The sequence below is a fragment of the Rousettus aegyptiacus genome, unplaced genomic scaffold (assembly GCF_014176215.1).
Source record: "Rousettus aegyptiacus isolate mRouAeg1 unplaced genomic scaffold, mRouAeg1.p scaffold_m13_p_2, whole genome shotgun sequence".
Lineage (NCBI taxonomy): Eukaryota > Metazoa > Chordata > Mammalia > Chiroptera > Pteropodidae > Rousettus > Rousettus aegyptiacus.
Genome location: NW_023416295.1, coordinates 116180171 through 116197528, shown reverse-complemented (window position 1 = coordinate 116197528; position 17358 = coordinate 116180171). Strand labels below are relative to the sequence as shown.

Sequence of the window (17358 nt, the reverse complement as noted above, 5' to 3'; positions counted from 1 at the left end):
AAATGCTCTTCAAAAACAAAACTTAGAAACAAGAATGAGAAAATACCCACAAATACAGGAAAAGTTAAAATAATTTTGAGTAAATACTTTGATACTATGCCGATAAATTTAAAAACATAGGATGATATGGTGATTTCATAAGATAATATAAACTTACAAAATAAAATTAATAGATGTTTAAAAAAATAGATCATTCTCATAGAGGAAAGGGAGAAAATCCTCAATAGAATTGCTATTGGGATGCCTGCATCCCAACCCATTTTGCTACTCATAGACAACTGTTTTTAAGTATTTTTAGTTTTTTTCTTAGTATTTATTTTCATGTTTCTAAACAGTAGGCTCTCTGATGGATATGTTTTAGATACTGTTGCCCGCCTGTGATAGAATATGAAGATTTAGCTTTCTTATAGCATCCCATTCCACCTCATTTTCCTCCCTCATCCTTTAAATATGGACCTATCATAATTTTTGGCTAAATTAATATTGTGTGCTTAACTTATTTTAACTATGTAATTGTCCATTTCTTTAACTTTATTTTTCTTGAGCTAATAATCATCCCCTTTTCATATTTTACTTTCTTATACACTTTTAGTTTTCCAAAATTCTCCCACAGAATAATTGTAAAACTCCTTTGTACACTGTTTTTCAAATGGTAATTCATAATAGGTAACCATTTCATTCTGCTTTTTTCTCTTTTAAAAAAATTTTCTGGGACACTCTGGACTCCTTCAGCCTACTGTCCCAAACCAAACTGGTTGCTCCATAGGCCTGCCATGGCTCTCCTCAGTCGGGTACTGTATCCTTGACCACATGCTTTCCTCTGCCTTTGTTTATACCTTTGTTTTGGTGGAGTGCATCCTTAAGTAGCTTCCTGAGAAAGAGTGCATAGGAAATACAACTTTTAGACCTTATGTACTGATTAAAGATCTATTTCTGAGAATAGAAACATAACTCTAATCAGTCTAATCAAAATGCAGTTTATTACTTGTAAGCCAGTGCCCATAAATCAGTGTAGGTCTGTACCCCCTACATCATTTCTCACAAGGAAAATAAACAATCAGAAGTTCCGTTCAGTGTTCATTGAGCTCAAATTTATCTCCCAAAGTTGGTCATAGGCTTCAAGTACTCCCATTATAATGCAAAGTACTCCTGGAGATATATATATCCTGATATGAGAAAAACAGATCTAGATTAGCTACTGCATATTAGAACAAATTGGGGAAGGTGATAGAACAAAAAGAGAAGATACATCGGGACTGTGAGCATTTGCTTATGAAACTTATTTGCTTACAGGATCCACTTCAGCCCTGTAAACCCACCCTTATGTCTTAGTGGGTCACAAAGCACAGTATACACTGGATAATAAGACTCTACTGGCACTCAGTAACAAACCTTAGTGGTTTCTTGAAAGGAGAATAGTTATTTGCCAAAGAAAACATGGGTTTGCTTTATGCTATCAGGGCTGTCAATAGGCACCCTATATCCTCCAACCTGGCACAGACCCCTATTGGAGGCGCTGGGCCACAGTGGTGAACCGAGAGAGCTTTCTGTAGCCTGGAGCAGCAGCTGGAGCAGATTCTCCTGCTCTGACTGCCACTGAATGCTCGCAGCATTATGGGTCTATAATTGGGTCAAAGTAGCAATCCCAAATATTGGTTTGTGTTTCTTCCAAAATATAAAGAAGCTCACCAAGCATCGTGCCTCTTTCTTGATTTTAAGGAGTGAAAGATGCAGTCTTTCACTTTGGAAGGGATATCCAGAAGTTCCCTAGACCACCAGACCCCCAGAAGAGTCACTGAGATGGCAGGCCCCCAAATTTCCTACCCTCCGGCATGCCTGTGCTTTACTAAGGAATCTCGGGCACCTCGTATTCCCTGCTTTCCAGTCCTGACCAGCATGATATCGTCAATGTATAGGCAATGTGAGCCATCCCCTTCACCCTCGCATGGGTTTCTGCAGACTATAGCATAATGGCCAGAGTGCATTCAGGCAGTTCTGAGTAAAACAGTAAAGTCTACACCATCTCCAGTGCTCTGTCCACATGGATGAAAAAAAAAAAAATAATGTTTGCCAGAGCAATCACCATTAAATAGGCCCCAGAGGTAAGTTCATTTGCTAAAGAGACTAAATCTGAAACAGCAGCTGAAAGCGGAGTCACCAGTGATTGATATAGCATTAGTCTTTCTCCAAGACTTTTCTGTCTTCTTCAAGAGCCAAATAGATAAGTTAAATGGGGATGTGATAAGAACTTTCACACCTGTAATCTCCGTGACTTACCTGGGATGCAGTATTACTTTCCTGGTTTACTATCTGGGGAAAGAGCAGGTAGTTTCAGTCATCTACCATCACAGTCTTCTGTCTATGGGTAAGGAGGTCACGGTAGGAATTACGACTGGTGCTAACATGTGTATTGCATCTATACATTCAGGATCTGTAGGTACAACCACAAGAGAGTTCATGGACTCACTGGGCCCCTTGTGACACCATCTTAGGTCAAAACTCCATTTTTCCCTGACCCCAAGCACCCGTATTCTGAGCATAGTTATACTTAAGGTTGCCAGAAATTAGGGTTAGCAGAGAGTCAGTAATACTCTAAATGTCTGCTCTTTCCTCACTGCACAACTGCTCTCGTAAATGCTTACATGTTCTCTTAGAAAAGGTTAGGAGAAGACTTTCAGTAGATGCTACTTGAGCTGCCACCATGGGATCTTTCCTCAAGGATAACTAGCCTCCCCTTCGCTCAAGGAGCTTTAGGCATGGAGATTAGATGAGGGGTCCTATCTGACATTACAGTGACTCATTTGACTTCATTTAATGAAATCTCAAGGATTTTTCAGGTATGTAGATCAAGGAGAACCTTAGAAGGCTATCCGCCTCTTCAGTCCTTAGCTCTCTGATCCATTAGCCACTGTCAAAGATCTCTGTGGATCAAATCATTTTTATTATGCTCACAAATTGTGTGGGTCAGAAATGCAGACAGGGCATGATGGGGACAGCTTAACTCTGCTCTATGATAGCTGAGGTCCCAGTGGAATTCATGAAGGCTGGAGGCTGGGATCAGCTGAAGGCTCATTTACTCACATATCAGGAAATTGATGCTGGCTGCTGTCTAGAGGGCTGGTTTCGTCTACACCTGGGCCTTTCCATGTGATCTCTCTGCCTTGACTAGTTTGAGTTTCCCCACAGCATAGTGTTTCAATTCCATGGGCAAACATTCCAAAAAGAGAGATGCAAGCAGAAACAATGTCACCTTTTCTGAATTAACCTTGGAAGTCACACAGCATCACTTACTCTCTAATCACAGCCTCATTCATGTTCTAGGGAACTTCGGAAGGTAAACCCACATCCCCGCATAAAGAAGTGTCAATGTCACATTGTAGGAGCGTGTGAAATGGGATAGATGTTGCTGCGGTCATCTTTGGAAAATACATTCTGCCACAAATAGGGAGCATCAATTTTTCATCATCACCTTTTATCAATCCTGGTTCTAGGGGACTTATCATGGACAGGACTTACTGGTCTTCTTCATGCAGAAATAATAGTTGTAAAATTTCATTAAATATATATACACACACACACATACATACACATATTAGATTTGTGTACCTTACAGTACACAAATAATGTCATCAGTGAGGCATATCTGAACGTATGCATGAGCATTTAAGAAAGTTGTATTTTATTTTATTTCAGTGTAATGTATTGTCATAAGAGGATTTTACATTACAATCATAAGCCATTGAACAAATTTTTACATGTACTGTCACACTTGTTATAAATAATAACCATTGAGCTTCTTCCAGGTTAAAACTTCTTGTTTTGGTCTGACTTCTATTTAGAATCGACCTTTATGTTTGGCGAGACAGTGCATTTTTATTTTCTAACTCTGAAGCTGAATGAACTTTTTTCTCTTGAAAGTAGAATATTATTCCAGACTTTTCTCAGCTTTAATAATATCACCAACCTTAGCAGTCTTTTCACATCCAGAAGTTAAATGAATAGTATTAAATCATAAAAATGCAGATGTAGCATCAACACATGATAATAAATTCTAACTAAAGGAGCATTAGTGGGTGGGCAGGAATCCTCTACATGTGGTTGTGAGCAAGTTTTCAGGGACGCATTTAAGGGGAGAAGAACAGTTCCTCAATGAGTAGTAGTTCAGATAATTTGGGCAATTTCCAAGACCATCTCCCATGCCCCCTATACTCCAAACACGTTAGATGACTCATTCTGGAATATCCATGTACAAAGTCTCTTCCACATTCCATTTCTTCTTCTTGCAATGTTACCTTCCCAACTCATTCACTGGGAAGCAAACTCCATAAAGACACAAATTAAAAGTCATCTCTTCTATGAAGCCTTCTATCACAATCTCAAAATCCCAAAGCCAAATCTTCACTTTCTCTTTTGTAATCAGAAAGCCTTTTGTAAATATACTATTACAACACTGCCTGCTCCTGGGAAGGGAGGAGGAAGAGGGGTAAGGAGTGAGTAATATCTAATCTCTGTATCCTGTCTGGCATTCAGCAATTAAGAGTAGTGTGTTGCATAAATTATTAATTCTAAAACCTTGTCATTTTGAGGCAGAAGGAGAGCCATTAAACATCTAGATTCCTAGTCTGACTGAATCAGACTTTCAGCAGGTGCATCTTTTTGACAAGCGATCCAGTGGTCTGGGGAGCATACTTTGATAAACACTCTTCTAGGCTGAGCACCACTCTGTTCCTGCTCATTTTAGCTTCTCCTCTTCTTAATTAGCCTTGCTTTTCACATTTTCTAAGCCATTTATTTAACCTTCAAATTCTTCCATATGATTATTCTCATTTAGCTTTCAGATATGGATTACACTCTGGAACCACCTACCCTGGAACTTAATTTTTTAGCTGACATGTAATTTTGTGTTTGTCTAATTTACCTACATTCATTAGGTACGTGTGTGTGCATGCGTGCCTGTGTGTGTATCTGTCTGTGCATGTGCACATGCACACAGTTAGTGAAGTCTTGAGGCATACGAAACGTTGTGCAGTTTACAAATGGCTCAGTTACTCTCTATTCCCCAGTGCTTTCCAGATTATATGCTTATATTGTCAAAAAAAGTCATTAAAATTACAAATCATACCGACACACATAGGTGTCTATCTAACAAGAGTTCAGAAAATGGGGTTTTTAGTATAAAATATAATTAGACCTACGTTCTAGTAGATAATGTTTTGAGAATTCATTATCCAACCAAATTTACTTTGGAAATTAATCAGCTAAACCCATTCAGTACTACCCTCCCTGCCCACGTGCAGTCAAGAAAGAAACTGGAGAGAGAAGCCAGTTTCTCCATTTTTGTTTTAGCTAATACCTAACATAGAACCTGGTTCCCAGTGTTTAGTTAAATAGATCACGTGTTTTGTTCAGTGGTTTTTCTTAAATGACTCAGTAAAGAAAGAAAGTGAATTCTGCCTACTCCGCCCACATAATTGAAATGCAACCCTGAAGACACTTATCACACAGAGAACCCACTCAAGAAGAGTTTCATTAAAATAAAAATCCATTGCGATAGGCCGGAAAAGAATGCTGTTATAAATCTTGTTAAACCCTAAAATAAGATAATGGAAAAACAAGTGATAATAAGTATATAACCAAATATTCCACATCAAGTGATGATAGTGTCTTTCCTTAATAAACTCACTGGAAGCCTTTACGTTAATATACTCAGAATAGCCCACTCGATCCCATCAACTTTGTCCATGAATGCAGAAGTTAAATTTATCCTAAAAGGTAGGCATTAAACAAATATATTAATATCACATACCTCTTTTTCTCTTGACTTTTTATAGAAAGTGATTTCATGCAAGTTTAGGCACCATTTGACACAGACTCTAGTGAATGTTATTTGGTCAATAGTAATACTAGAAGTTGGGAAGTGCTACCTTTGCAAATGAAAAACAAAAAAGGTCAGAATTGTGGGGAAGTTTCTCCAAGGGAATGCTCATTGTCCTCCATGACCAAAGACAGTGTGTCTATAAATTCACCTAAGTGAAATTACATTCATGGCACCAAAAACCAACTCTGGAGCCAAACTGAGATAAGAGGGAACACACAAAGACTGACAATGCATTTCTCTTGAGAGGGTACCAGGAAAACGAAGGACTGCAAGAGATTGCTTTAGCTCGTTTGTCCTCGGGAGGACTACACCAATTTCATTCCCAAAGAATCATTATGCTGGTTCTTCAATGCAAAAGTCAGCTCATCGCCCCTACCTCACAAGCCTTTAGTAAATACACTACTATTACAGCACTGTTGCTCCTGAGAGGGGAGGAGGGAAAGGGATAAGGTGATTCTCTCTTAGGAAGCACCACAGAGAGAAAACTTGGAAACCCTAAAGATAAAGGCATGGGAGACAGTGTGGTACAGTGGTTAAGAACACTCTCCAGTCTGAATCCTAGCTTTTCCTCTTGCCCTTGTTACTTAGGGAAGGTTTTCTTAAACCCCCTTCTCTCTCAATTTTCTTATCTGTAAAATGAGGGTGGTTATAATATTTGCTTATTTGGATTAAGTGAAATTTGGATTAATGAAATATTTGACATACATAGTCAGTAAATGTTGGCTATGATGATGATGATGGTGATGGTATGTTGTACATTATTCTTTGTGTCCCTCCCCCAAAGGAGAGAGATTCATGGTGGAGCTATTTTGGTGTCTAGAAAACCATCAGGCTTGAATAACCTAGAAAGGAAAGGAATCTCTATGACTGAATTTCTAAAATTTTTTTCTAGAACACTGCTTTGACATTTTATTTATAGCTTATTTAAAATTTTTAACAATCTACACTGATCCACTTAGGTAGAATTGAGAAGAAATCTAGGGAGAATCTGAGTTTGACTTCAGAAATTTTAAACACAACTAACTGGAGAATCAAGATATAGGAAAATGAATAATAATGATTTTTATTTTTTAGAACATAAAGTTTAGCCTTAAAGGTTTTTTTCTTTTCAAGGCGATGTGAGCTTTAAAGGTTGCTAGAGCATTATAAGCTCATTATTTAATCTATGATATTCTTTGAAAAGAATGCAGTACATGAAAAGAATACTTGGGTTTTGATCTCAGGTTATTTTCCCCAATGAAAAAAAGTACTTTGCATCCAAAAATTCATCCACACTAGCTCAAAGTTTCCTAAAGGACAAAAAGAAAAAACATTTATTTTATCCCACATGAAATCATGACATATCTAATACAAAACTACACCCTCAGTGAAAGTTTTTGTCTGACCATTTCAGAAACATGTAGGTATGATTCTGGTCAGATCATAGCATTGTTGTCATTTGGTAGAGACATTTCTTTTAAACCTATCCCCAGTTGAGAAATTTTTAAGTGCTTTAATTGTATTCGGTTATTAGTTGTTATTCCCCAAAATGTTTAGTGTTGAGTATACTCATTGCAAAAAGGGCTCTGATGAATTTTTAGGGCTTTACACCTCACAGCTTCTACCTCTAAATCTAGCAACTTTTCCGTCCTACAAAGAGCACAAATGATTGGCACTTATTCTCCCTTTATAAACTAATTGTCTATACTAATAAAAACATGTTTAGTAGAAGGAAAGGAAATTGCTTATGAAAAATAAGCAATAGGAAAATCACAATCCCTGTATGAACATTTCCCTAATGCAAAGTACCAGTCCTCAGGAAAGGACCTACTACACTTGTCCTTTTCTTTGGCCAAGATAGTGTCTCGTTTAGACTTCCCAGCCATCTCATCAGCGGACTGGATCTCTTCTGGGAAAAATATTGCAATAGCGTTTGTATTCCTGCCTTTTGCTGGGAACTTTCTTGGTGTACCTCCAAAAAGAGAATCAGAAATGTAGAGCTAGAAATTATTTTGGAGACTTTACGGATTAGAAAAAAATTAAATCCAGAAAAAAGGATGTTATTTTCTCAAGCCCAAACACCTAACGGATCATAGTGCTGGAGCCCTATCTAATGGTCTCTGTTGCTTCTAAGCCGAACCTTGCTTTGGATGAACTCAGAATTTATAATTTCACAGAAATATTTAGCTTTATATTACTGTCGTTAATAGAAGTGGAACTATATATGCAGAAGATAAATATGTGGTGATTCAATCAAAACAACATTTGCATAATGTGAATTTGCTGTATATAATAGAAAATAACCAAATCGACTCAAATTAAAATGTGTTTGAATTGTTTTTTAAAATGTTTAATCACTATGGAAATAACTTAATCATCTTGAATAAAAATGTATCTAAGTGTTTTATGATTTATTTAAATAGAGTCGGTATACAATATCACATTAGTTCTAATAGTTTCAGGAGTACAGTATAGTGATATGACATTTTTAAACCTTAACAGTGTTATCACCCCAATAATTCTAGTAATCATCTGTCATCATGCAAACTTATTGTAATATTATCGCCTGTATTTCCCTTCACATTTTTAATCTACCCACTCCCTCCTGGCAACCATCCCTTTAGCCTCTGTTTCTATGTTGTTTTGTTTTCTTTGTTTGTTTTTTTTTGCTTTTTTAGATTCCATGTATAAGTGAGACTGTACAATATTTGTCTTTCTCTGTCTGACTTTTTTCACTTAGCATAAACCCTCTAGATCCATCCATGTTGTCACAAATGACAAGATTTCATTCTTTTTTATTGCTGTACGATAGTCCATTGTGTATATATATATTATATATATATATATATATATACACCACATCTTCTTTATCCATTTATCTATCACTGGACACCTAGGTTGCTTCCATATCTCGGCTATTGTAAATAATGCTACAGTGAACATAGGGGTGCACATATCTTTCCAAATTAGTGTTTTTGTTTTCTTTGCATAAATATCCAGAAGTGGAATCATTGGTTAAATGTGTTACTGTTTATTAATTCTACCAACATTTTTGAAACTTCACTGTTATTAGACGTAGTTCTAAATGTGAAGATACAGAAAGGAAAAATAATAGCGCTTGTCCCAATATGCCAGCAAACTAGGAGGGCTGATATGAAACAGACAAGTATACTACTGTGTGATTCCAGGTGTGACAGCGTGGGGTGCGATACCTATGGCCATACAAAGAGGGGGGCTTAACTGGGAAGTAAGAGGGTGAAGGCTCCCCCAAACAAGTTACATCAGAACCGTATCTTTAAAAAAGGGAACTAAGAGAAAAGGAGCATTAAGAGGAGAGAGAATAGCGTGTGCCAGACAGGCAGGTAGCTGCGGCAGCAAGTGGCAGATTTGGGGAGCAAGTGCTTCTACATGGCTGCACCATGTAAGCTTAAATGAGGCCAAGGACAGGTAGGGATCAGATCATGATGAGCTGTGTACATCATGCTAAAAATATTTTTCTATTTTCTATTTTACCAGAAAATAATGGGGAGGTATTGATAAAGTATTTGCTCTTTAATACAGCTCAAATTATACTATAAAGCTAAGATTTTTTTCTGCTCCTTCATATCGGAATCTTGGTAAAACATCTGAGAGTAGAAATCACCGGAATCTAATTCCAGTTGTAGAGCTGACAAAAATATCAATTTCCTCATCTGTAAAATGGAGATCATTAAAGGGTTGTTGTACAAAGTACATGAGTTAAAGCTTGTTAAGCATTTATTATGGTGTCTGACATATTGTAAACACTCAATAACTGTAAGCTGGCATTGTCTTTGTCGTGATCATCATTATAAAAAACTGAATTGGAGAAAATGGATGAGAATGCTAAGGACTAATTTTAACATCTAGAGTTAAGAGTAATTTTCCAATTCTGCTGAATCTATATTGCTTAGAGTAATAGAGTCCCTTCAGAGAGAATCACTTTGTCAGAGGCAAGGCTGGAAAAAGGCATCAGTTAGCAGAATGCACTGATTATGTACTTGAGAAGAACTTTTCTGCTGATTTTGTTGTCCAAGAGAATGTAAGAAGAGTAAACTGGAGTTTCAACTGTGGAGAGAAGAATCTGAGGAGAGTCCACGCTTGCTTTGTTAGTCAAAGGTGGAAGAGGAAAATAGCAACATCTATAGATAGAAATTGGATATAAAATTAACTTTTTATGTTTTACTTCCCTATGTTGATTGGCAGGCTCTCTAAAAGAGAGAGTATGCTTCTAGTTTGCTATTAGATTGTAACTAACTGTTTATAATATGTCCTTATACTGTAAGGATAGAGGTTATTTTTTTCTTCGCTTTTGTTATTGGAATATTTTCTGTAATTGTGCCAAACTGGAACTTTAGAATATGCAGCAGGCTCTTGAATAACGTCATTTCGTTCAATGTCATTTCATTATAATGTTGATGAGATGCAACAGGAACTTAACTCTTATTTATATCCATTAGCCCATGGTAAAATTGGTTTTGTTATACCAATTCCAAGAACCTACTGATGATGTTGGGTGAGGGCTTGCTGTAGTTTAGCAATCTCAATTTGGTTGTATTAAAAATTAAGTAGGTCAGAATTAGATTTACTATCTGCATAACACCATCTCTCTATTAAAAAATAGACTGGTTCAATATTCTATAGAATAATAGGATTACTTTCTGTGCTCTGTTTTTGTTAGTGCTCCTACATCCCTCCCTGTAAGAGAGAAAATCAGAAGAACTTGGAAAGTGTCATGAATTGGCAACAGTACTGGAAAGATGAGATTGGTTCCCAGCCATTTACTTGCTATTTTAATCAATTTCAAAGGTAAGCCAATGTTTGCATGTGCATATTAAAATTGTTTGTAGCCTCTGTAGTTTTTGACATTAATAAAATATAGATTGTGCTCACTTGACAAAATATACAACATGGAGATAGTCTCAATTCTTTCTAGCATGTAGTTAGGGAAGTCCCATCTTACTCTACGGGATGGGAAGCATGTAAAGAATCTGCAGGCCAAAAAGAAAAAGAGGAAGAAAAAAGCTTGTGTCATAGAGTTTACCCTCGGGATACGCTAAACAAGTGCCTTAAGTAGGGTCATTGCATACTAGTATTGTTCCCTGAGAATTACAGATTAATGTGTATAATGTAAATAACCACAGGTTTATCAGCCTTTCAAACTGTATCAAATCTTATCTTTCATTTTCCTTTCTATTTTGATGAAGCATAATAAAATGAGTTCATACTGTTAAAACTTTGCCTTAGAACTCTAGTTATGCCATATAACAACGGCTCCTTGGACTAGAACACCAGTTCCCACCCAGGTTAATCATAGAAATTTACTTATCAAAACCTTACTGAGTCTTCTTAACTCCTTGCTGTACACTTCCACTTGGATGTTCTACGCTTATGTCTCGTCCTTTTAGTGAGTGATACTGTCATCGCTTATTTACCTAGGCCAGAAACCCTTTATAATTCTTCATTCACTTTTCTCCTTTTTACTCTGTAACCCTTGTTCACCGTCGTGTTGATTGTACCGCTGTAATGTTTCTTCTCTGCCCCTGTCTTAGTTCAGATTCACATTATTTCTCCGTTCTATGAATGCAATAGTCTTTTAACAAGTCCTTCCATCTGCAGCTCACCCCCACTCCAAACCATTCTGCATGTTGCTGCCAAGGGGATCTTTCTAAAACATGATTCTAATCAGGTTTTTTAGTAAAGTCTTGGCCTATGTATCAGGTAGCTATTGCTATGTAACAAACTACCCTAAATCTAGTGCTAACTATAACAATGATTTATTACTTCTTATAATCTTGCAGGTCGGCTGAGAGGTTCACCTGCTGATCTTTCCTAGGCTCACGTGCAATCAGATGATGGCTAGAATAGCTGCATGGTCCAAAAGGGCCTCTTCCCTCACATGCCAAGCATTTGGTGCTGGTTCAGATGAAGCACCTTAGTTCTCCTCCCCTTGGCCTCTCATTCTCCAGGAGACTAAATCACCATCCTTACAATATGGCAGCTTCTGACAGCATTTCAAGAGAGCCAGGCTTTGGCTCTGGAACTAGCCTAACATCATTTCTGACATGTTGTACTGGTCAAAGCAAGTTATGAAGCAGCCCAGATTCATGGGGTGTTGAAATGGACTCTTCATCTGGATTAAAAAAAAAAAACAAAAAACTACAAAGATGTTGTGGCTGTATTTAATCTACCATATCACACAGGTTCCTCAAGGTCTTGCCCCAGACTACCACCTCTCCAGCCTTGTCTCCATACTCATATTCTTTGCAATGGTCTTTCTTTTTTTTTTTTTATTTAAATTTTGATTTTTGAATAGAATTGACATTTAATATTATTTTATATTAGTTTCAGGTTTACAGCATAGTGGATAAACATTTATATAATTTACAAAGTGATCCCCCCATAATCTAGTGCCCACCTGGCACTATACATAATTATTTCAATATAATTGACTATATTCTCTATGCTGTACTTCATATCCATGTGACCATTTCGAAACTCCCAAGATGTACTCAATCTCTTCACCATTTCTATCTAGCCTCCCAACCCCCTTCACACCTGGCAATTATCAGTTTGTTCTCTGTATCTATGAGTTTGTTTTCATTTTGTTTCTTTGTTTATTTCATTCCTTAGATTCCACAGATCAGTGAAATCATATGGCATTTGTCTTTCTCTGTCTGATTTATTTCAGTTAGTGTAATACCCTTTAAGTTTACCCGTGTCATTGCAAAGGGTAAGATTTCATTTTTTTTTATGGCTGAGTAATATTCCATTGTTTATATACGTACCACAACTTCTTTATCCAGTTGTCTGCAATAGCCTTTCTGAACTGTGTGCCATTCCCAGAATATCTTATACTTTTATATCCATGCCTTTTTATTTGCTTCTCCTGCTTCTTGACTGCCTTGACAGAGACTCCCCAGATATCACCGTCTCTGGGCTGCGTTGCTTGATTTCCGAAGTTTGATTTAGTTGTATGTCATTTAGGATGCCATCTGCTGCAGGTAAACATAAAACTGTGACTGACTCAAAGTACCATAAATGAGGAAATTTATTATTTCATACATCAAGAAATGCATAAGTGGATTAGGAACTTAGGGTTGTTTGATGCAATGACTTAACAATGTCATCAAGAAACCAGCCTGATACTGAACCCACTGTTGTCTGAGTTGGGTGACCCCTTATGCTTCTGGCCCCTGACCAGGAACGGGTTTCAGTATGTGGGTGAGCTTGACCTTGAGGTTACAGTTGGAGACAAATAAGGGTGCCCCCTCCCATGAGCTCTCCTGACTAAGTAGCTGTCATCTTAATAAACTTCTCCTCACTCCCTACTCAGGCACTGAGTTCTCTAAAGGCCACCTCCCCCAAACAGGGTTGCCTCTTGTGAGGGCATGAAGCCTGAATATCCTCAGCACCCAATCGGGGCTGTTCCTCCAGAATGGTGAGAACCTGTTTGAAAAGAGTGAAACCTATATTATACACCAATTGTGTTAACTTTGGTAACAGTAAAGTTAAGCCTACCATACCTCCCTCAGAATGCAAACTCATTGCCTGTCCATCATCTCACTGTCTCATTCCCAAACTGTCAGGGTGTAGATAGACATGGGGGCGGTCTGTCACAACCAGCAATACTTGAGACATGATTTTAAGTGACTCTGGGAAAATAGGAGTTTGGAGTTTGGCTCTTTTACCACGACATATGCAAGAGGAAACAAGAGTGCTGGTTGGAGGTGTGAAAAATGGCAGCTCCCTGGTGCCATCTTCTCTTAATACACTTTTTACTACTGCTAAATATGAGATAAAAATAGCTTTACTGTAGAGACTCCCAGATGCTCTCGATAAGATGAACTTTATATTTAAAGTAACCTTTAGATTTCACGCACATGCAGGAAATTAGGGAGAATAGTTATCAAGAAGTTTCCGTTTTCGGGAAAAGGATGGTATTTTAAAAACCAAAGACAAAGATCCTTGGAGTCTTAGCTTTCCACTGTGTAAGCCTTATTTAGGAGAGCTATACTCAGGAGTAACGTCTGCAGTGGGCAGAGCAGCCACCAACAGCCATGCCTGCTATGGGAGGCCAATCCCCATGTGGTCACCCCTCCTACACCAGGAAGGACACAGAGCCTTGGGGGAGCCTGGCACAGGCTGCTTCCATTCATGGTCTTCCCTTGTAACCTTTCAGTTCTTTGTCTTCCAATGTGTAGATTTCTGTTTTACACATTTTTACATAGGCGAGGTTACACTTTTACCCTCCCTGTATGATTCGTTGTCTCTTAGCCTTTCCTTAGCTTATCTCTTCTCAGCAAAACCCGAATTTTGCCCCTTACCAAATATATTTTGATATCTTTCCATTGCTGGCAAACTTCCCTGTAGTCTTAGTCTTCTCATACAACTCTTCTCTTGATATTTGCTTTAACTGGCTTCCCCTTGAAGAAGGTATGTCCCTGGAAAATGGTTACTCACTCTGCAATTTCCTTTGGATCAAAGGGCTAGAGGGAGTGATTGGTCTTCATTTTTTGAACTGTTCTTCTAATGGAAAAAACATAGTGTTTCTCTCTACAGATTTACTTTTTAATTTTTATTTTATCCTTCTGAGTGCACAGAGCAGCTTTACATACATACACACTGGATTCGGGCCTTCATTGCTTCTCATCTGGATCGTCAAAGTGATCTTCAACAGGTTTTCAGCCTTGGTCTTTTATCTATCACTCACACTACATGAGGTTTTGTTTTTCTTTGTTTAAAACATTATTTGACCTTGACACAATCTTTAAAATTTTCTGCCTTGTTATTGTTCATAGACTGAAGTCCATGCCCTTCCAATTCCAGCTTCAATTTCTGTTATTTAATTATGTGCCAGTCATAGGGAAACAAAAGGAAAAGAAAAGAAAAAAAAGTAGACATGGTCTCCGCCCTTGCGGAGCTTGTAGTCTATTATCACACCATTAGATAAATAATTACAAAGTAGGGTAAATGCTGTGAAGGAAGAGCTGAGGGTGCTACCATGAGATAATTATAACGAGGTGGGGAATTTCAGAGGCCTGTCAGAATAAATCATAATTAGGTGGAGACCAGAGGATGCTCAAGAGTTAGCTAGGTTAAAAGCTGGGGAAGAGTATTCCAGAATGAGGCAACATGCAAATATGCAAAGGTTCTGAGGCAAGAAAGAGCATGGTGGGTGTTAGGAACCTAAAGGCCAGCGTGGCACAGGAACTGTGAGTGAGAGGGAGATTAGTGAGTGTTGACACTGGAGAGAGTAGGCAGAGCTTAGCTTTCACTTAAATGCAGTACGCAGCCAATGATGGGTTTTAAGTAGAGTGGTGACATGATCTGATTTGAATGCTATCCAGTCACTTCAAATTACCATCTGTTTCTCATGGACTTCTATGTCTTTGCTTCTTTCTCTCTCCTCTCCCCTCACCTGGGGACACCTTTGCTACTTTTCGCTTCTAGGAATTAGCACACCACAATGGTTATAGAACCAGCCACCTTCTAGAGTGTGTGGTCTTGGGTTTGTTGCTTTAACCTACCTGTGCCCCAGTTCTTTTGTAGAAGGGAAAAACAATAAGGCTATTATGAGGTTATCAATGAGATGGCATCGCGTAACCCATAGTAATTCCTATAAAAGTGTTCGCTATTGTTTTCATTACTATTAATAAGATTTGCCTCAAATGTCACTGTGTAACCTCTCACCTGTTCAGATACAATTAAATACTTCCTCTTCTGCGCTCCCACACTATGATGGTTGCTTTTCCCACATTGTTACAGAGATAATTGAACAATATCTTTCTCCTTTTACATAGATTATGAAATCCTTAAGGGCAGCTTTATGGCATCAGACATCTGGGTTTACATTTCTCCTGTACCACTGATTAACTGTATGACCTTGGGTAAATTGTACAACTTCTCGATCTTGGTTTCCTCATTTATAAAATGAGAGTAAAATACCCATTTTAAGGAATTTTTTGGGTAAGGATCATATCTGTATAGTCGTTGAGTATTTAGTAAATGTATGTGTGTTTCTTCCCTGCCCTATAAATTTCTAACCACTCGGGTAGAGATAACTAATCAGTGAATAGCCTGGTTATTCACTGGAGGCCAAGTGAAGTATTGAATTAAGAAATAATAGAGATTTTATTAGTGAGCAAAGCAATAGAACACACACATAACTAAAAAGAAGAGATTCTATTAATAAATACAATAAATATGTTATACTTCTGCTACTGAAAAGATATGTCCTAATTTTTAAGTTTATTCAAATTATATTTGTCCTGTTGTATATATTTTAAATTAAATTTACCCTTAATATTTTAGGAAAAGATGAATATAGTGGCCTGAGTTAACATTGAGTAGAGTGCAGAACATAGTTTGAAGCTAATAAAATAGAAAATTAAAAGTGACCAATTAGGAAAGGACTGCTCACTTATTTAGGACTCAGTTTTCTCCTCTATAAAATTTGATAAACAGATAGATTAAATGATCTCTAAGATTCCCGAAGCTCTCAAATTTTGTTTGTTTTGTGATTCTCTGATTATGAAGGGTTGTACAATTACAACAGCTTAAGAAGCAAGATAAAATCCTAATGGTGGAAGAGAACAAAAATTAGCAAAGAACTAAATGGTTAAAAGTCTGCAGCCATTTAATAAAGAAGCAGACAGTCCTCCTACCTCAACAATAATTGAGTTTCATAATGATGACACTGAGTCATCAAGAAAGGTTAAATTTGGTTCAACACACTCTCCTTAAAAGGCAAGGAAATGTGTAATGCATTTTTAGAAAGATATTACCAATAATATTTTAACACTTTTATTAGTTTTCATTCAATTTAAAATGTTTAACTTCAATTATTTGGAAAATTTACTTTTTTATATGAATAACTACTTCTTCTTTTCGAAATAAACAACATCATTTTAGGCAAGATCTTCCTGCCACAAAATAGCTTATCACTTTTCTATCATGGCGTTCCCCTTTTCATTGTCTTAGATTTCACCCATAAAATTATAATCATTTCAGTCATTTACTCTTTAATGTATTTGACAAACATTTATTAATCACTTGCCATGTACCAGACAACCGTAGTCAAAGATAGTAAGACTTTGTATCATTCTTCAAGGAACTCATTGCCTAGTATGGAAGACAAATGTATAATTGGGATGCACTGTAGTAAGTGACATAATGATACACACACACAAACACACAGAGTATGCTGCTTGGACCTATGGTTGGAGATAAAGAGTGAAAAGAGAAGAGCCTTCGCGGGGGAAAAGTTTGAGTTGAATTTAAAGAATGAGTAGAAATTTTCCAGATAAATGAGGCAAGAGAAAGAGATTTCAGGGAAAATGCATATTCAAAAGCATTAAGATTTGAAATACCATGGTAACTGGAAGAAAGTTAGGAGCTTTATATGCTTGGAAAGTGCATTTAGGGGAAAGCTGATAGATGAACATGAAGAGGCTGAACTAGATAATATGTAATTTTATGTC

At 37.3% G+C, this 17358-nt stretch overlaps 1 protein-coding gene across 1 annotated transcript in view; it reads left to right on the top strand.

Annotated features, from left to right (window-relative positions):
* KCNMB4 (potassium calcium-activated channel subfamily M regulatory beta subunit 4) overlaps positions 1-17358 on the top strand; it is a 54268-nt gene that overhangs the window by 13981 nt on the left and 22929 nt on the right. Inside the window, exon 2 of the mRNA XM_016152325.2 lies at positions 10557-10684. Within this exon, the coding sequence (XP_016007811.1) occupies positions 10557-10684 (128 nt within the window). The remainder of the gene's footprint in view (positions 1-10556; positions 10685-17358) is intronic.